This window comes from Hypanus sabinus, chromosome 2 (genome assembly GCF_030144855.1).
Source record: "Hypanus sabinus isolate sHypSab1 chromosome 2, sHypSab1.hap1, whole genome shotgun sequence".
Classification (NCBI taxonomy): Eukaryota; Metazoa; Chordata; class Chondrichthyes; order Myliobatiformes; family Dasyatidae; genus Hypanus; species Hypanus sabinus.
In genome coordinates this window covers 155,044,081-155,066,221 of record NC_082707.1, presented here as the reverse complement: position 1 = coordinate 155,066,221, position 22,141 = coordinate 155,044,081, and the positions used below count along the sequence as shown (strand labels likewise).

Genomic DNA, 22,141 nt, shown 5'->3' with positions numbered 1-22,141 from the left:
AATCAGTGATTAATTTGTGGAGCTCATCAAGGAAGTGAGTTTTCAGTGCCTCAGATGCAAGAATGAAAAATAAACAACTGCTTCTGATCACTGTTCAGTAATTTATTCTGGAAAGTGCACATGAAATTTGGTTGAGTTCTCTAGTTGATAAGGTTTGCAACACTGTCTTGGCTGCTGTTAGAAAAACAGAAAAATGTTAGCTGTTCAGGCTGTGGGTAACTATGGGCATGTACCATAGTACTTGATGAAATAATTTCAGATTTTAGCAGAAATGTATAAATGTGTGAAATGGAGTGGATTTAAAAGTCACTTTAAACTTATTTAGTATAGTCACTCAAGCTCTGAGAGTGTCAGGTTGACGCAATCTCTGTGAGAGAAGGTTTGGGCAATATTGTTTAGTTTAGTAATGGAACCAAAACCCGAGTTCTCTGGATGACAAAGAAGATAGTGAATATGCTGGCAGCGCAAAAGGGTTCTGTTCCTGAAAATTATTTGTAACTCAAACTGTTCATAATTTGGAAATGAGCAAAAACTGTGTGTGAAAGAGGATCACAGAAACAGTTGTGACAGGAGAATGACAAGCAGGGGGAAAAGCAGCTGCCAGCCAGTACTGACGTGGTGAGTAGGTGAATCTGCTGAATGCTCCCAACCCCGTGCAGTTTAACCCAGCCTTTATGGGTGTGGCTCATGGCAGTGTGAAGCAGGGGAGGAAGGAGCAGATCCATCTTCATTTATCTAGCAAGACTCCCAAATTACATGGGCTGTTCCTAAATTGGGAAGACAGATTTAACAAAAAAGGGTAGCATGGTGTTATAACAGCCTATGCTGCAAGAATGATTTTAAATGATTGGTACAGGAACATTAAATGTTTATCTTCTACATTAATCATGTTTTTATGAATGTTGCAGGTATGTAGATAACTATGACTGCCATAGACATGATGGGCTTAAGGATGTGTTTCTGTGCTGTAAGATTCAGTGGGAACTTAGAGTTTAACAGTTTGCTAAATGTGATGTGAAATGTAATGCAGAAAATTGTGAAGTAGATCATTTTGACAGAAAGAACAAAAAAGACACTGAAGGTTAAGTGCACATTTCTACACGAATCACAGGGTTAGGAACTTAGCTGGACATGTACATAAATCTTGCATCATGACATTGAAAGAGCAGTAAAGCATTGGGAGTCTGTAATTCACAACCAGGTTAGAGAGTACAACACACAATAATATTGCATTGTAACTTCTACAAGTCCTACAAGATTCATTTGGATAGTTCCAGAAATGAAAAATTTTGGTTACCAGGATGGACTAGTGAAGCTGTGGTTGTTCCCTTTGGGGTTAAGAACTTTGAGAGGAGATTTTATAAGTGTGTACAGGGCATGCTTTGACAGAGTAAATAGAGGAAAGCTGTTCCCACCACTCATGGTTTGTGGACCAGAGTGCGCAGGTTTAGAGTGATGATGAAAAGACTCTAGGAAGGAAGGGAAGATTTAAGGAATAAACTCTTTTTGGGTTTCCAGCTGGGTACTAGTATCGATTTCAACCAATGATTCGATGACAAACTTTGTCATTGTATACAGTCAGTTATAATCAATACCTCTACCCAGATGGAAGCTCGAAGAGTTTATTTGTTATATATGCTTGGAAGCACTAGATCCTTTTTCAAAAGCTTTCTTTGTTCAGAACGTGATTGCAATTTACTACTTCTAAAAGTGGTGGAGACAAATTTGTTAAAGGCCTCTGAAAGAGGGTAATTATTTGTAGGTTACAAGGAAAAGTTGGGGGATCTGCTGGACAGTTTGCTGCATTACAATCTTGTGCAAGTGGAAAGAGTGAATACTTTGCAAATCTCTGTCATTATTTCACTGTTATCTGAATAAAACATTTGATGCTGCATTGATGCAAGGTTGTTGAAACTTAAGTTTTTTCAACTATTTTGATTGCTTGATTTATAAGTCTCATTGAAGTACCAATTAGCATTCTCTACTTCTGGAAATAAATTTAAATTGCTTTAAATAAATTTGTTTTTTAATGTATCTGAATGAACTGAGCAATGCAGAACATGGGCATTTAGAGTGGATGATTTGCTGTGCACTAGTTTAATCCAATCTATATACATCTTGGGGGATGCAGTCTGAATGCTTTAACTTTATGACAATAAAACCTTTGCAAACTTGAGATATAGGTTTGGGAGTATCTCAAAATATTCCAAATATCTCAGGTGTATGGCGTACAGACTTGTTCACTGAACATTCTGAAGGGGTAGGGGGGATACTGGAGATCGTAGTGAATGCTGGTGCCAATGGCATAGACAGAAAGATGGATGAGGTCCTGCAGGGTGAATATATAGAGTTAGGCAGAGATAAAAGGAAGAACATCTAGGGTCATAATCGTGGTGTTGCTTCCTGTACTACGTGCTAACAAGGCTAAAAATGGGAAGATAGTACAGTTGAATGGTGGCTGAATATTTCTTCCCTCAGGCCTATTCCAAAAATGCATTTGATGGAATGCAGCTGACACTGAAGGAAATAAGAAATGTTTAGAACAAAATATCTTTTTGTATACTCTGTAATATAATACAGATTTGCAAGGGAGCTATAGCCCTGCTGAGGTTTTGTATAAAAGGTTTCACACCAGAATGAAGCCAGTGTATTTAGTGACTACCACAAACTTTGCCAAAAATATAGTTAGTGAGAATGTATAACAAACAGTGCAAGCAGTCTGAAATTGTTTCTCAGGAAACACGTTGATATACAACACCTTGGTTGGAGTGCTTAACCTAAAGGATTTATTTGGTGGGCCCTAGCAATCAGAGAATGTATTTTTTCCTATAACATAATACATTAATAAAGTAAATCAGGTTTTGTTTCAATCAATCTTGTCATGTTCCTGAGAGTATTGGGGACTAAATCATTAGTTCTCAAAGCTATGTAGTAGGCCTTAACAGGGTTTCCGATTTTTTAAAAAGATAGTCTCTAAGACCATATGGACATTTTATTTCAAGGAAAAGCCTTGGTGGAACAATCTTCTTACTGTGTACTGCACCCTGCTGGGCAGTTGCAAAGCAGTATCAACAGAATTTCTTTCACATCTCGGGGAAAAGCCCAGTTTCAGCAGTAATTTGGTTTTTGGACATCAAAGTAATTGATGATTATGATTTATTTAACATTTCCAGAAGAAAATTCTGCAGATAAAAAATTGATTAATGGAAATTTCTTTCAATGACTGATTTCAAGTTATACCAATTACTTTATAATTACAATAGTTCTTTTTACCACCTAAAAGGATGCTGACATAAAGAGTCATCAACAAACCATCATTTCTGGAATGTGTTTCATGTTTTCAGATAGTCTCTAACTATTTGACTACCAATAAATTACTTCAAAAGTACTGTCCAATGATAGTTGCAGTTATTGGCAAATAAGCCATTTATTTAGTGTCCAACAAGATTCCACAGATGATGAATTAATGATTTAGTTTTAATATTGCTGTTATAGGAGACATGTTAACTAGAATGCTTTTAATATTCATTCAGTAATTATTTTGATTGTGAAATATCTTCCTGCTAAACTATGTGGAAGGTTATTTGTTCCAATTGCTGGTAATATTAAAACAAACATATTAGTTGCATGAAAAGTGAAGTCTTTTCCTCTTTCACCATGAATAGAGGAGAGAGCCATAGAGTGATACAACACAGACACAAGCCCTTTGGTCCACCAAACTAGTCCCATGAATATATATTATATATATATATATACCATGAACATGGTCCCCTTGGACCAGAGCCTCTCACCCCCACCCCTTCCCCACTGACTCCACCAGCCTCTCACCCCACTCGGACCGGAGCTCTCAACCCTGACGGATCTGCACCATCCCCTCCGACCTTCCTCTGTCTGAGGCTGAGCGCTATGTCCTTAGTAAAGGCCTCACCTTTGTCCCCCTTCGCCCTCACCTGAGTGAGTTCCACGTGCGCCAGGACGTGGAGCTCTTCTTCCGCTGGCTTCGTCTTCTTCGGGAGGGACTCTCACACCCCCACCGATGACCCGTTCTCCCATCTCCAATCCTCCTCCTCCTCCTCATGGACTCCCCGCCCAGGACTTCTACCCACCCTGGATGTTTTCATCTCTCATTGCCTTTGGGACATTAACCGTCTCGACTTCACCACCCCTTGCTCCAATTCCAACCTTAACCCCTCTGAAAGCTCTGCTCTCCATTTCCTCCACAACAATCCCAACCTTACCATCAAACCTGCTGATAAGGGGGGTGCGGTTGTCATCTGGCGCACCGACCTGTACATAGCAGAGGCACGTCAACAACTCGCTGACACATCCTCTAATCTACCCCTGGACAATGACCCCACTAGGGAGCACCAGTCCATTGTCTCCCAAACCATTTCCAATCTCATCAGCTTGGGAGATCTCCCATCCACAGCCACCAAACTTATAGTTCCCACACCCTGCACTTCCCGTTTCTACCTCCTACCTAAGATTCACAAACCTGCCTGTCCGGGTAGACCCATTGTCTCTGCTTGCTCCTGCCCCACTGAACTCATTTCTGCCTATCTTGACTCTGTTTTTTCTCCCCTTGTACAATCCCTTCCCACCTATGTCCGTGATACTTCCCATGCTTTACATCTCTTCAAAGATTTCAAGTTCCCTGGCACGCACCTCCTCATTTTCACCATGGACGTCCAGTCCCTATATACCTCTATCCCCACCAGAAAGGTCTCTAAGCTCTCCGTTTCTTCTTGGATTCCAGACCCAGCCAGTCACCTTCTACCACCACTCTTCTCCGCCTCGTGGAATTAGTCCTTACCCTTAACAATTTCTCCTTTGGCTCCTCCCATTTCCTCCAAACTAAAGGTGTAGCCATGGGCACCCACATGGGTCCTAGCTATGCCTGCCTTTTTGTCAGCCGTGTGGTGCAATCTATGTTCCAAGCCTACACCAGTATCTGTCCTCCTCTTTTCTTACGTTATATCAACGACTGCATTGGCTCTGCTTCCTGCACACATGCTGAGCTCGTCCACTTCATTAACTTCACCTCCAACTTTCACCCCGCCCTCAAATTCACCTGGTCTATTTCCAACACCTCCCTCCCCTTTCTAGATCTTTCTGTTTCTATCTCTGGAGACAGCCTATCCACCGACGTCTACTACAAACCTACTAACTCCCACAGCTACCTAGACTATTTCTCCTCCCACCCCGTCTCCTGCAAAAATGCTATCCCTGTCTCTCAATTCCTCTGCCTCCACCGCATCTGCTCTCAGGATGAGGCCTTTCATTCTAGGACAAAGGAGATGTCTTCCTTTTTTAAAGGAAGGGACTTCACTTCGTCCACTATCAACTCTGCCCTCCATCGCGTCTCCCGTATTTCACACACCTCTGCCCTCACCCCATCCCCCACCAGCCCACCAGGGATAGAGTCCCCCTGGTTCTCACCTATCACCCTACCAGCCTACAGATCCAACGTATAATCCTCCGTAACTTCTGCCACCTCCTAAGTGGTCCCACCACCAACCACATCTTCCCCTCCCCTGCCCCACTCTCGGCTTTCCGCAGGGATCGCTCCCTATTCGACTTGTCCATTCATCCCCCCCATCCCTCCTCACTGACCTCCCTCCGGGCACTCATCCCTGCAAGGAAGAAGTGCTACACTTGCCTCCACACTTCTTCCCTCACCACCATCCTAGGCCCCAGACAGTCCTTTCAGGTGAGGCACCACTTCACCTGCGAGTCACCTGGGATGATATACTGTATCCGGTGCTCCCGATGTGGCCATTTATACATTGGGGAGACCCACCGCAGACTGGGAGACCGTTTCGCCGAACACCGGCGCTCGGTCCTCCAGCAGTGGCGAGATCTCCCTGTGGCCACTCACTTCAATTCCACAGACCACTCCCACTCCGACATGTCTGTCCATGGCCTCCTCTACCGTCAAGATGAGGCCACATGCAGGTCGATGGAGCAATACCTTATCTCCCACCTAGGTAGCCTCCTACCTGCCGGCATGAACATCCAACTCACAGACCTCCGTTGATACCCCTGTCCCCCCTTACCCCCATCCCTATCTATTATTTTAGTCTGGTTCTCTTTCTCTCTCTTTTTGCCCCCCTCACTATAATCCCCCCAGCCCTACCTCTCTTTCTCTTTTATTTCCCATAATTCTCCACCTTCCCCCAGCCCATTTCCCTCCAGCCTATCACTTCCTAGCTCTATACTTTATCCCTCCCCCCACTTCTTATCCCTCCTCAACCATCCCATGTTACTTCACTCCTGATGAAGGGTTTTGGCCCGAAACGTTGTCACTACCTCCTCCCATAGATGCTGTCTGTCCTGCTGAGTTCTGCCAGCATTTTGTGTTTTTATTTATTTCCAGCATCTGCAGATTCACTCGTGTTGCCCATGAATATATTCCTTCTCTATGCCATGTTTCTACCTAGTCATGTGCCAACAGTTAAGTAAAACAAGAGATCATCAACTGCAATCCAGATCTTCTGACTGGTTGTGCATCTGCTTACCATCTCATACAAGTAAATATCTTTTTTTTAACAGTACAGTCATGTGACATATCAAACAAAAATTATAGCATATGTCTTTCTATTAATTTTGCTTTTGAGCCTGATTGGGAACAGTAAATCTTTGAGGCAGTTATTTCCATTTTATTTGTTGGCTGCTAGCCACAACAGCATGCATGTGCAGTTACTTAAAATTAATTCAAACTGTGTTGCTAGCAAGTCTAAACTAAAGAAATATGAAATAAAAAGCTGGTGCATTATGGATTTTTAGCTTTTCTCCCAATTACTTCAGAATTGAAAGATAAAAGAACTACTAGTTTTAGAATGCTTTTCACATCTTCATTCCACTCAAAGTATTCTACTGCCAGATTATTTTTAAACTATTGTCTAGGTATAGTTGCAGTTGTAAGCAAATGTGGCATTTATTTTGTGTTGAAACTCAACAAAAGATGAATTAATCATCTCTTTTTAATGTTCCTGTATGCACTAACAAGGACTTTTTTGGACTAATTGTGTTCTTTCTTGTAAAAATTATGTTTAAGTTGTGTTTTTCTTGTGAATGCTGCCAGTGTGATGCTGCTGCATGTTTTTCATTGCATCTGTAGCACGGAAGTACTGTACATATGACAATAAACTTAACTTTGACTTTGAAGGGGAAATGCCTGAAACATTCTTCTGTTCAACTATAGTAATGGGACCTTTTACAACTAACTGAAAGGACGGATGAATCAATCAAATTGAGTTTAGGAAAATAGGGCTACCAACATTGCTTTTTCTTATATGTATCTTGATACTACAATGAACTATCAACTGGGATTTCAACATTTCTAGTACAAATAGTTACTCAAATTTAATGTGTGATGAAAATATTGCCCTTGTAAATCAGTCGTAATTTATTTTTCACCCTACCCCTCAACGGCGACAGATGTCAAAGAGTATACTGCAATATTCTAGATCATTGAGCATATTTGCACATATACTTATCACATGCAATATCTTGTATTTTTTGTTTATATAATGTTCTTAAATTTATACAGTGGATTCTGGTTTAATTGGGACACATCAAGACCAGTACATTTTGGCCCAATTAAGCCACTGCCCCAATTAGCCGTAGTTTCATGGAAGTAGTTAATAAGGCTTAAAAAAGACAAACTACCTTTTAATTGAGTAATAATTGATATATTTAATGCAATACAGAATAGATTAAAACACTACCAAAATTATGACTATACTATAAAACAGTGTATTAGTTTCTAATAGTTATTGACGGAGGAATTCATCCAGTGTTCACTGCCATGTTCCTTTGATTGACTGTAAGTGAACAAAATCAAGGCAGACACCTAGTGCAGACAGTCAACTGCCTTCAAACAGTACTGTCGATGATTGCATCCTCCAAGTCTTCACTTCAGTTACAACGTTTAAGATGATTGCTGATACCTTCAATTTTTTCATAGTTACTCGTTTATTACTTGCCAACTAATTAAAATCCACTGTATATATTCTTTGCCCACATGAATTTGTTTGCTTCATTTCTGTTTAATCTTTTCCTTCATTCTGTGTTGACCTTGTAATTTCACATCTTTTAATCTATTATTTGAGTTTATTTTCAATATTTGTTTTCTTAGCAGTGCTTCAGTAGTTGTGGCTGTAGAAGTGGAAAGATATCAGTAAGGGTTTGACAAAATAGGGAGGTTGGCCAGAACTCAGTGTAAGGAAAGGCGAAATTCAGGTCAGGAAAGAATCAAGTCTAAAAGACTGAAAATTCAATACCTTGCTGTATTTGGATGGAACAGTAATGCAGTGTAAAAATGAGTTATGTTAATTGAGACTTGATCACACTGGAAAATATCTTGTTAATAATTGAAAAAAACAGACTGAGGGGCTAAGCACAGCTCCACTGCCATACTTAAGTTTGCTGATGACACCATTGTCGTTGGCAGAATCTAAGGTAGTAATGAATCAGCTTATAGGAGGAAGATTGAATATCTGGCTGAGTGGTGCCACAACAACCTCTCACTCAACATCAGCAAGACAAAGGAGCTGATTATTGACTTAAGGAGGAAACCAGAGGTCCATGAGCCAGTCCTCCTTTGGGGGATCAGAGATGGAGTGGTTCAGCAACAACTAAACGCCTCAGTGTTATTATTTCAGAGGATCTCTCCTGGGTCCAGTACATAAATGCTGTTACCAAAAAGGACAGCAGTACTTCTACTTCCTTAGAAGTTTGGGAAGATTCAACATGACATCTAAGACTTGGAAAACATCTATAGATGTGTGGTGGAGAATATTTTGACTGTTTGCATCACAGCCTGGTATGGAAACATCAATGCCAGTGAATGGAAAATATACAAAAAGTCGTGGATAGGACCCAGTCCATCATTGGTAAATCCGTCCCCAACACTGAGCACATCTACATGGAGCACTTTCACAGATAAGCAGCATTCATCATTATGGGCCCCCACCATCCAGGCCATGCTCTTTTCTCACTGCTACCATCAGGAAGAGGGTACTCAGGACCCACATCACCATGTATGGGAACAGTTATTGCCCCTCAAGCATCAGGCTCCTGAACCAGAGGGGATAGCTTCACCCAACTTCACTCGCCCTAACACTGAACTGTTCCCTTAACCTATGAACTCACTTTCAAGGACTCTTCATCTTACGCTCTCTATATTTATTTCATATTTATTATTACTATTATTATTTTCTTCTGTATTTGCATGGTTTGATGGCTTTTGCGCAGTGACCATTTGTCTGTTCTGTTAATGCGATCTTCCAATGATTCTATTGTTTTTCTTGGATCTACTGTTTATTCCACTAGAAAATATATCTCAGGATTGTATTGGTGATATATATGTACTTTGATAATAAATTTACTTTGAGCTTTGAACTAATAGCGTGAAGCATAGACTTTGTTTTACCCCAAAATAAAAGTAACCCAAAAATTAATGCAGTGTTCAAGAAGGGTGCTTATATATAGCAATATATATCAGTGGCTGTTTTGCACACTGCTTCAGAGTTAACTGTTTCAATGCATTTGGATATGGTGATTATGTCAGTTAAGACTAGTTCAATCATAACTTGAGTATTGTGATCAGTTCTGGCACCAGACTTGAGCAAGGTTATAAATGATTTAGAGAGGATGTGACAAAATTTTCCAAAGTCATTCCAGAGAAGTGGTATTTTAGCTATGTAAACATATTGGTGGAACTGGAACTGTTCTGCCTGGAATAGAAGAAGTTGCAAGGGGACCTGATAGATGTAATTAAAATCATGAAGGATATAGATAAAGAAGATGAATAGAAACTGGTCTTATTGGCAATGGGTCAAGAACTAGAGGACAAAGAATGAAGGTGATTGGCAAAAGAATAAAAAATGACATGAAACATTTTTTTAAACAGCAGCACGAATGCAATGCCAGAGGCAATTGGCAGAGTTGATGGCAACATACTGAAGGAATTTGGATAAATACATGAATGGAAAGAATTGCAGGATCATAGGGTGCAGGCAAAGCAATAGAACCTGATGGACTGCTCTTATTTAGAGCCAATGATGATTCAATTGGATCAGTGGCATCCTTCTGTACAGTAATCATTCCATGATTCTGTGAATTGAAATTTGAAATGCTACATATTTGCTCACGACAATGACATAACTAGTCGAATTGCAGGGATATACAAGACAGATGTTGAAATGATACCAGCAACAGACCTTTGCATCATGTGATCTGACCTACACTGTGAGAGATGTTGATTGATGTGGACCCAGGGTCAAAGTTATCAAATAAACCCAAGTTAAACTGAAGTAGCTAACAACAGTTTTGTTTTGAGCTGTACTGAATCTTGAAGCTTTTAGCAATAACATATATCAATATTGTACCAGTAATTACATTAGGTCAGCAAAATAATTAGTTCAAAGCAGATATGATATACAAAGGATTCTGGTTAATTGTGCCATCGGTTAATCGAGACAGCTGCATATTTGGGACACTATGCTACCTAATTGGGGCAGTAGACTGTTGCCAAATGTTTTCTAATTAGTGTCAGTCGCATATGACTGTTAGACACTATACTGTACTGAGAGTGAACAGTTTTTAAATAGTGTCAGTTGTGTGTGTTTGTGTTCAAAAAGCCATAATTTTTGTCACTGATAGGGAACAGTAAGACAATTCAGAACTCTTGCTTATTGTGGTTTCAACCATTCAGACTTGTAGATGCCAGAAACAGCAGGGAGTGAAAATGAAATGATTTCACTACTTCAACAAGTTAAGAACTATGAAGAAATTGAAGGTATTAACAATCATCTTGAATACTACAATTACAATGAAGATTTGGAAGATGCAATCAGCAACTGGACTGTTTGAAATCAGTCCACTATCTGCACTAGGTGTCAGCGCTGATTTTGTTCATTTACTATCAATCAAAGGAACGTGGCAGCGGCACTTCAATCAAAAGAGCATAGCAGTTTTATAGTACTGTAGTCGTATTGATAGTGTTCTAATTTGTTCTGTATTTCCTCTAAATACATAATTTGTTAATCTGTTAAATGGCAGTTTGTCTTTTTTAAATCTTTTAAACTATTTTCAGGAAACCTCAGCTAATTTGGGTAGCTGCTTAATTGGGCCAAAATGAACTGGAATCCACTGTAAATAGGTGAGAGGTGAATAATGGATCTGTATGACAGCAAAAGTTACGATATATGTAAAGAGAGAAAGAAGGAAACAGATAAATTTGTGTATCCATCCAGAATGGGAGACATTCTGAAGAATGCATGCAAGAAGAGTGAGTGATTCTCAGATGAGAAATGTAACACTAGTGATGCGGTTCCACCCAGGCAACTGAGGGAAGGCCAACAGGAGTGGAACATGGATATGAAGCAGCAGCAGTATCTTTACAAAGCAATGAATAGTGTTGGAAATGAAAACATAACCAGAGACTTTTTTTGTAGGAGTCCTCCAGTGATCTCTTCATGGGCCATTGGCTAGATTGCTTAAAGCCTTGGAAATTTGTGTACCATCGATGCTGTGTTCTACTCAGCTGTCACTGAAGTCTAGAATAGATATCTGATCCTGGTATGGATGTTCGTAGAGGCTAACACCTGTTTCAACGAGCATCCGTGTAAAGTTGGAAGTAACCTACTTACGTCCCAATTTCCACTTTACACACTTCTCCATCAGACAATGCAGATAGCTGACAGGTTTTAAGTCCTTGTGTGAAGTAATCTTGAACAAGATGTTAAAAGCTGGGTTGGTATTTCTGTCCTCTGCCCAAATCCCAGCATGAACAGAAAGCCTTACACCTATCTATATTGTGCTTTTCATCACCTGAGGATGTTTCAAAGTCGTTTTTACTAATGAAGTATGTTGATGAGCTGCAACTCTCGTAATCTAACAAAAAAAAAATCAGAGACTTAATTGCGTGGAAATCATATTTGAAAATCAGCACCTCACTTTCGGTGCTGTGACTGGGTTGAACCTCTTGAACCTTAGCATGAAGCAGCACTTTGCAGTCCTCAGAATTTTGTTGAATAGTCAGAGCAGCAAAGTCATAATTGGACCAGGTTTTGTTTAAGTTACACATATGGTGAGAAATATTATTCTTGCTCCCAATGGGTACATATTTTAATTGGTTCAACATGTCACATCCTCTCTGTTCATATGGATGTAACAGATGTGATTGAATGAACATAAGTTATGTTCAGGTTTATTGTTCTAAGTGTGGTTTATTCTTGCTACATAATTGATGCATTCTCCTAGTGTTCCTTTAATTTTCTTTTTAATTCCTGTAATTCTAATTTATAGTTTTCAATAAAATGATCATAATGAGTTTCAAATATTAAAGCAGGTATTCCTCACCCAAAACAAAATCAAAAGCATCTTAATGTGTTTGAGAAGCATATTTAAATTTATTTTCCATAGCACTGCAGTGTACTTCATAAACTTTAATAAGACTACACTGTAGATTACATTTTCCTCTTAAAAACATTTATTAATCTGTAGCTCATGCCTTTGGCGCAATGCCTTTGGCACAATGCCTTTTTTCCATTGCCAGGCCAATAAAGTATTATGCTGATTCCAAATAGTACGACATGGATCTGACCAGAAAAAACAAAATCCTGTACTGAAGCCTGCGCCAGCTAAAACCACTCAGGTTTCCAGCACCAAGCACAACAGATTGCCCTTTCATTTTGCTTTGTAACTTCAAATGCAGTGTGCTTGGCACAAAAATGTTTGTCTGGAAATCTGTCTTGGCAAGAGGCCACAGCATAAAAATTGTGCAGACCTCATGAAAATCCGCAACCCTTGCCAGGAAAGTTGATCTCTGGGTTTCACATGGACTGTTGGTGTTTTTGAGTGCAATGTGCATTGGCAGTTCTCCTTGAAGCAGAAGTCTCTGTTACAAATAATTTTAAAAAGTAGGAGTTTAACTTTGAGCAAACTCTAAATGTTAACATCTGAGGTTTATTTGTGGACCAAAGCTGTTTATGAACAAAAGGGTTTAGCACTGTACAGAATTGAAATTAACTAAGGACATAAAATGAATATATTGTTTCGGTAGGTAGAGCTCACTCAATGTGATCATGAGGCGAAATCGGTGATTGAAGCCATTATTCACGCAGCTTGAACACAGCTTGTCAAGCTCATACAGACATGTAGTAACTCAGCCGCTACTATAAAATCTTGGCTTCAGTTTCATCTTGATATAGTGTTCTTCTGGTCTTTTGCCAAACACAGTGCTTTTTGTACAGTTACTTTCCTTTTCTCTCCTCCTAACCAGAACACTTCAGATGCACCAAAACTATCTCTGAATGATTCCATCCTCTGATTATTCTGTCCCATAAAAGTCCCCTACAATTAAGCAGTAATGTGTTCAGCAAAGCATGTTGGAGCACACAGAAAACTCTTATTTGTGCTTTTCCTTGCTGCCACATGACTGGGAGACCTCAGTCCGTCCGGATCGGAGGCAGCATCTCCAACACCATCACACTGAGCACAGGTGCTCCCCAGGGTTGTGTGCTCAGTCCACTGCTGTTCACTCAGCTGACCCACGACTGTGCTGCAACACACAGCTTGATCACACCACAACCGTGGTGGGTCTCATCAGCAAGAATGATGAGTCAGCTTACAGAGAGGAGGTGCAGCGGCTAACGGACTGGTGCAGAGCCAACAACCTGTCTCTGAATGTGAACAAAACAAGAGAGATGGTTGTTGACTTCAGGAGGGCACGCAGCGACCACTCCCCGCTGAACATTGATGGCTCCTTGGTAGAGGTCATTAGGAGCACCAAATTTTTTGGTGTTTACCTGACGGAGAATCTCACCAGGTCTCTCAACACCAACTCCATAGCATAGAAAGCACAGCAGCGTCTCTACTTTCTGCGAAGGCTGAGGAGAGTCCATCTCCCACCCCCCATCCTCATCGCATTCTACAGGGGTTGTATTGAGAGCATCCTGAGCGGCTGCATCACTGCCTGGTTCGGAAATTGCACCATCACGGATCGCAAGACCCTGTAGCAAATAATGAGGTCAGCTGAGAAGATCATTGGGGTCTCTCTTCCCGCCATTACGGACATTTACACTACACGCTGCATCCACAAAGGAAGCAGCATTATGAAGGACCCCATGCACCCCTCATACAATCTCTTCTCCCTCCTGCCATCTGGGAAAAGGCACTGAAGCATTCGGGCTCTCACAACCAGAATATATAACAGTTTCTTCCCACAAGCTATCAGACTCCTCAATACCCAGAGCCTGGACTATCACCTTACTGCCCTATTGTCTTGTTCATTATTTATTGTAATGCCTGCACTGTTTTGTGCAAGTTATGCAGTCCTGGGTAGGTCTGTAGTCTAGTGTTTTTTTTTCTGTGTTGTTTTTTATGTAGTTCAGTCTAGTTTTTGTACTGTGTCATGTAACACCATGGTCCTGAGAAAAGTCTCATTTTTACTATGTACTGTACCAGCAGTTACGCTCGAAATGCCAATAAAAGTATAAAAGTGACTTGACTTGACATCTTTGCCTCATCTTTTTGGTCACGTGATTTGATATATGCTGTTGTCATATTCACACTTGAAGAAGTCAGTAGACAAGAGAAAGAGTTTTACATTTAAAGGGGTATCACCATCTTGTAAAGTGCTTCTTATAATAATTTATACTTTCAAAATTTTTAGTTTGCCCAATGTTAAAAATGTTTGTAATGATGTTAATGATGTTTGTAAAATGGGTTACTTTTTACAAATACAAATGGAAGGAGGGGAAGATGTGCTTGATTTTCCCCTTTCTTTTCTGTTTGGAACAGAAGCTGCTGAAGAAAGTGCAGCATAGAGCCCTACCCATCAGAGTATCTTTATCTGGAGTGCTGCCACAAGAAAGCAGCATCCATCATCAAAGACTCTAACCATTCAGGCCATGCCTTCTTCATCTATTGTCATTGGGCAGGAAATACAGAAGCCTTAGATTCCATACTACTAGATATTACCCTACAACCTTTAGCCGCCTGCACTGGAGTGGATAACATCATTCACCACTAGTCTGACTATTCTACAGGCTGCAGACTCAGTATCAACTCGTTCTTAGTATTTATTTTATGCAATTTGTCTTCTTTTGTGCACTGGTATTTGTTAGTCTTTGCTTGTGTATAGTTTTTCATAAGATTCTATTGTATTTTTTCATGTAAACTGCACACAATGAATATCAAGGTAGTATATGGTAACATATGCATACTTTGATAATAAATTTATTTTGAATATGGTAACATATATGGTAACAGTATGCTAGAAATGGTGAAATGGCTGTTAGCATATTCTTATGCCATGATGTCACAAGGGGAATTTTATTGTTGGCCATGGAAGAGGGGAATAAGCTAGGAGCATCAAAATGGAAAAAACTACTTGAGGGTGCTGTTAAATCGAGTGGAAGGGAATTTGTGGTTGATGAGCAGTAAAGGATATTAGAAGAATTAACCATGAAAAATAACATTGTCAGAAAATTAGAATATGCCCTGAATTCCATATTCTACAGTTGATAGCAAAGATTTAATTTGGGAAAATGTCACTAATTAATCATTTTCATGGCAAAACTGAGTACCGAAACAACCAGACCACTTGGCAGAGCCAAGGATGTCCCCGATCCTCCTGCTGTTTCTCATTTTCCATTCTCCATCCCAAACCCATTCTGATTCCTCTGGTTTTGGTCTCCTATGCTGTGCAACTAAGCTTGAGGAACTGTACTTCCTTTTCCATCTCAGTTTTTCAGCCCTTGGATCTCAGTACTAAATTCATAATTTTATATAACCAGCCTTTCTTATTTAGACATAGGAGCAGAATTAGGTCATTTGGCCCATTGAGTTCGCTACATTGGTGGTTTATTTTCCCTCGAATCCCTATTCTCTTCTTTTCACCCCATAACCTTTGACAACCTTACTAATTAAGTACCTATCAACCTTCTCCTTAAATATGCCCAATGACTTGACCTTCACAGTCATTCATGGCAATGAATTCCACAGATTCACCAATTTCTGTCAAAAGAAATTTCTCTTCCTCTCTGTTTTAAAGGGACTTCCTTGTATTCTGAGGCTGTGTCCTCTGGTCATAGTTTCTCCCACTATTGGTAGAAGGAATAGACACGTAGACTATTTTCTAAACAGCTCTAAACAATTCTAAAATTCAAAAATCAGAAATGCAAATAGACAGGAGCCCTTGTGTAGAATTCCCTAAAGGTTAACTTGCAGGTCAAGTCAGTGGTAAGGAAGGCATTTGCAATGCCAGCATTAATTTCAAAAGGACTGTAATATAAAAGCAAGGATGTAGTGCTAAGGCTTTGTAAGACATTGGTTGGAACTGCATTTAGTTAATGTAAGCAGTTTTGAGTCCCTTATCTAAAAATAGATGTGCTGGCATTGGATAGAGTACAGAGGAGGTTCACGAGATTGATTCCAGGAATGAAATGGGTTAACGTATGAGGAGCATTTGACAGCTCAGGGCCTTTACTCGCAGGAGTTTTAGAAGAATGAGGGAGGGATCTCACTGAAACCTATTCAATATTGAAAGGCCTGGATAGGTGGACATGGAGAAGATATTTCCTATAGTAGGGGTGTCTAGGACCAGAGAGCACAGCCTCAGAATAGAGGGACGTCCATTTAGAACAGAGATGAGAAGGAAGTTCTTCAGTCAGAGGATGGTGAATCTGTGGAATTCATTGCCATAGACAGCTGTGGAGGCCAGGTCATTGGATACAGTCGGCCCTCCATCTCCGCGGGGGTTTGGTACCAGGACCCCTGCAGATACTGAAGTCCCATATGTAAAATGGCATAGTATTTGCATATAACCTATACACATCCTCCCGTATACTTTAAATTATCTCTAGATTACTTATAATACCTAATACAACGTAAATGCTATGTAAGTAGTTGTTATACTGTATTGTTTAGGGAATAATGACAAAAAAGTCTGTACATGTTCAGTACAGAAGCAACCATCATAGCTCTTCTGGGAACACTGATGCTGCTTTGGCATCAGCTGATGCTGATTCTCCCATGATCTTTAAGTTCTTGAGGCTGTAGCGCTTTACATAGCTAGCCAGCCATCCTTCACTAGCCTTAAACTCCTCTCGCTCACAACACAAATAGCGAACGAATGAGACGCAAAGCGAACAATGAGTAATACTTTTAATCATCTCTAGATTACGGTACTGCTTCCTCTTAGCCTTTGAGGAATTGCTTTGACCACTTAAATGCTTTTTAGGAGCCATTTTTTCACAGAAACAAAGGGTGCACACAACACAGGTAGCAACCAAACGAGACATGAGGTGAACAATGCTCAAACAATGAATGCTGGAGTGAGAACTTCTGTATATATTTTTTTTCCGATCCCAATATGCGGTTGGTTGAATCCACAGGTGTAGAACCTGTGGATACAGAGGGCCGACTGTATATTTAAATCATAGGTTTTTGATTAGTCAGGGCATCAAAGGTTACAGGGAGAAGACAGGAAAATGGGTTTGGAGGGATAATAAATCAGCCATGATGGAATGGCAGAGCAGACTCAATGGGCAGAATGGCCTAATCCTGCTTCTATGTCTTATGGTCCTATCGTTTTACTGGTGTCATTCTCTGCACATCCACCCTATCTAGACCTTTTGTATCTGATTTGATCAGTTCTGGTGTGAGATGATCTGCCTGTAACATTTACCTAATTTTTTTCTCTATAGGTGCTGAATATTTCCTGCATTTTCTTATATTTTCAGATTTCCATCAAATGCTCTGTTCTGCATCTCATAATTTGGCCTTTTCTCCTTTCTACTACTCACATTCATTTCCCTGTATTTACGACCCTCAAACGTAAATCTCCCTGTCTTAGATGACACTAAAAGTAATTATATCACCTGAATATTCTTGGTCTCCTCTCCCCACCCCCGTTGTAACTTTAAGCACATTTTTTTCCTCACTATTCTTTTGAAGGGCCAGTAATGTGAAATGTTAACTTTGTACCTCTCTCCATTGATGCTGCCTTTGTTCTAATTATAATTAAGTAAAAGAACTGAGTTTATTTCATGACTTCTATTTAATCCTACTCGTTTTTATGTATTTAGGAATCTGAGATTGATACTGACTATCAAGGATCACCCGAACCAGAGATAGAGTTAAAAGGCTTCGCCGAGTCCATCTCTGCTTTTACCAAGGGTCCATCGTTTCCTCCTGCTGTTCCTGCCCTTCAGCCAACTGCTGACATTGTTGGAGTAATAGAACGCAACATGTCCTTAGAAGATCAGTTGATCGAGAGGTAGTTAATATGTTTAAGATAATGAAATGTGAATTGTATATATTGATAATCTTAACTAAATTAGGGGATGCTGTATAGAAAAGAATCTTAAATTCAAGTTCCATTTTATATTAACACATTGCTTGCTAACCCTTACTGGTGCACGTTGTAATATCCAAATATATTCACTGACTCACTCACACGTTTCCATTGCCCAGTCCAATATATGTCAACTGCTTCCCTCCCACCACCCTCCCCATTCCTGAATCAAAGCTTGCTCCATATCTTCCTCTACTCTCTGATCTTCTCCTGCCCTCCTACAGGGAGAGGTCCCTTTGCCTCCCACGCTCTGCCTTCCTTCAGCTTAAATCCACCCACATTCCGAACCATGATCTGTGCTATTGTCCTTTGTTCCCAACTACATCTTTGAAAACATTCCCAACCCATTTTGGTTGTGGCCAACCTGTGGCCCAGAGCTTCCAATCCTAGCCAAGCCTGCTTCCCTGCTGCATAGCTGGCTGGGTACTCCATGATGCTCCAGCTGTACACTTGATTCCATTCCTGGCCACACTATGACTGCATTCTTGCCCATAGTCCTTCTGCATACTTCCCTCTGGACAGAGTCGCAATTCAACTTGTGATTCATGGCTCCCAGCTACACAATTGTATCACAATCTTGGACATGCCTCAGCCCACAGCTCCCAGTTCCAACCACACTCTAGCCACTGGTTCCATTTTCCATACCTGGCCCCAGTCCTGACAATGCTCTGTCTCCATACCTCATATGCATGTTGCCTCAGAAAAGCAGTAAGCATAATCAAAGACCCCACCCACTTTCTCTTTTTCCTCCCTCCCATCAGACAGAAGATACAAAAGCCTGAAAGTACGTACCATCAGTCTCAAGAACAGGTTCTGCCCCGCTGCTCTGAGAGTCATGAACTCTTGTACTATAACATGGACTTTTCAGAGTCTACCTCATTATGATTGGCACTTTATCATTTATCTGCACTCCACTTTTTCAGCAGCTTTTACATTTTATTCTGCATTGTTATTGTTTTACCTTACCCTAGCTTAATGCACTCTGTAATGGTTTGATCTGTATGAACAGTATGCAAGACAAGCTTTTCACTGATTTTTGGTACACGTGACAATAATAGTCCAATACTAATACGTGGGCCCATTTCCAAGGCATTCGGTCCACACATGAGCTCCTCCTCTGTTTGTATATCTGACTCCTTTCCTGGCATCTGATCACCTGCCCACAGACTGCAGGGGAGCAGCAGTGAATGACGATGGCTGTCAATGTCTATGCAGCTTAAAATGAATAACACTGATATCTGCTGGGACATTAGGACGTTACGTCGTAATCTACACAACATTGGTGAGGCCACACCTGGAATATTGCTCATGGTTCTGGTTGCCATAATAAAGAAAGGATGTGATTGAAGTAAAGTGAGTGCAGAGAAGTTTCACTAGGATGTTGCTAGAAGTGGAGGGTCAGAATTATAATGAGAGACTGGATATGCTGAGACTGTTGTTCCTGGAGGAAAGCAGATGAAGGAATAATCTTATAAAGGTTTAAAAAAATCATGAGGGGTATAGGTAGTGAAACATTCATTTTGTTTTACCTTGGAGAAGCGAATCTAAAGCTAGAGATAATAGATTTAAGGTGAGAGGAAAGGGGCTGATTCATCACAGTGAATATATGGAACAAGCTTCCAGAATAAATTGTAGACTAATTACAATGTTTAAAAAACATTTGGATGGGCATATCAATAGAAAAGCATTAGAATATGGCCAAATGCAGGCGAATAGGACTGACTCAGGTGGGCAGTGTTCGCAAAGGCCTATTGAACCAAAAGGCTTGTTTCTGTGCTATATAACTTCATGACTCCCTCTATGCACGTTTTAATACCTGCCTACACAATATACATTTCCATGTCATCAAATGCTGAAATTTTTATTCCAATAGAGTTGAACAAGAAGTCATGTCACGGCTTATGAGTAAGATGTATCCTATACAGCCTAAGTTACAAGTTATTCCGTCTGAAAGTGAGGAGAGCATACTGTCAGACTCAGATATTGGTAAGTCTCACCTTACCATCAGTTTAAAGTACTGTGTTAAATCATATTTACTAATACTTAACGATTGCTTTCTTCAGTCCATTATCGATTACGGTGCTCATATTAGAATTCTGTAATTTATCTCTTATTCTCCCTCCCTTTATTTTTCTCCATGTTTGCTTTGCTGTTTCCATACAACAAATGGCTTTCCTTGTCTGGGTGATGGACTTTAGTAGTGTATCTCTGAAGTCACAAGTTCGAATTCCCATTTCCTACAGCACAATTAGTCATATGCTGGTACATATCCTGACAGCCTTGCACAGCGTCCATTGTTAAAGTGTTATCAATTAGTCCAAATACTCTGAACATGATTTTGGACTTATTGGTAGCTTTTTGGATCAATATTTCTGAAAAAAAATCTTCCCTTGATAAATGTGACATATCCTCACGATGCTTCTCCTGTTTTATGAGAGCCAATATTTTGTTTTCCTTCCCCAAATGTTTAAACCCCCACCATTAACAAAAAAAGCACTTTCATGAAAAAGGAATTGTTATGTGTAAACTAGGCATTTTTCATTTCTCATGGAGCTAAGTAATTAATATGTAATTTTGTCTGGCTGGTGTCTAATGGCCATTAAAGTTTTTCTGAGCAGATTTGGCATGTCAACAAATACACTCAAAAACCTCTACTGTGGAGAGCATTCTGACAGGCTACATCACTGTCTGGTATGGAGGGGCTGCTGCACAGGACCGAAAGAATTTGCCAAAAGTTGTAAATCTAGTCAGCTCCATCTTAGGCACTAACCTACAAAGTATCCAGGACGTCTTCAGAGAGCAGTGTCTCAGAAAGGCAGTGTCCATTAGTAAGGACCTCCTGCACCCAGGGCATGCCCTTTTCTCTCTGTTACCATCAGGTAGGAGGTACAGAAACCTGAAGGCACACACTCAGCGATTCAGGAACAGCTTCTTCCCCTCTGCCATCCAATTCCTAAATGGACATTGAAGCTTTGCACGATACCTCACTTTTTTTAATAACAGTATTTCTGTTTCTGCACATTTAAAAAAATCTATTCAATATACATAATTGATTTACTTGTTTATTTATTATGTTTTATTTTATTTTATTTATTATTTCATTTTTTCTCTGCTAGATTATGTATTTCATTGAACTGTTGCTGTTAAGTTAACAAATTTCACATCACATGCTGGTGATAATAAACCTGATTATGATTACTTTTTTTTGTAATTTATTTTTTATTGAAGTTCATCATTAAACAAACATTTCCATAAGATGTATTTCAGACATTGTACATATATATCATATAATTATATATGTCACAAATCTCCACATAGTATTTATCTGAGGTATACACTTATAGAAAAGAATGGAGAGAAAAAACAAGCAAAAGGAAAAAACAATGTACAAGGAGGGAGTGATCTTTTTTAAACAACAGATTCATTGATTTCTGAGAATAAAATCAGGCCTATGAGACATTATGTAGTTAAACCATTTTTCCCAGTATGAATCAAATTGTTCCAGCTTATGATTAACAGATGTTGTTATCTTCTCCATTTGGTAAATGTCCATTGTAATTTCCATCCATGTATTTAAAGTTGGGCTCTCCTGTGATAACCATTTCCTAGTAAGAGTCTTTTTACCAGCTACCAACAGTATATTCATTAAATATTCATCTCTTTTCAACCATGCGTGAGGTATATATCCAAAATATATGGTCTTACTCTCTAAGGGTATTTCACATTTAAAGATGTCTTGTAGGGCATTGTGTATCCCCCTCCAATAGTTTT

General features: G+C 39.9%; 1 protein-coding gene across 2 annotated transcripts in view; it reads left to right on the top strand.

Moving 5' to 3' along the window:
- kiaa0586 (KIAA0586 ortholog) overlaps window positions 1-22,141 on the top strand; it is a 524,067-nt gene that overhangs the window by 381,791 nt on the left and 120,135 nt on the right. For both annotated transcript variants that reach the window (XM_059957145.1, XM_059957155.1), the window contains 2 exons: window positions 18,102-18,292; window positions 20,244-20,356. In XM_059957145.1, coding sequence (XP_059813128.1) covers window positions 18,102-18,292; window positions 20,244-20,356 — 304 coding nt within the window. The remainder of the gene's footprint in view (window positions 1-18,101; window positions 18,293-20,243; window positions 20,357-22,141) is intronic.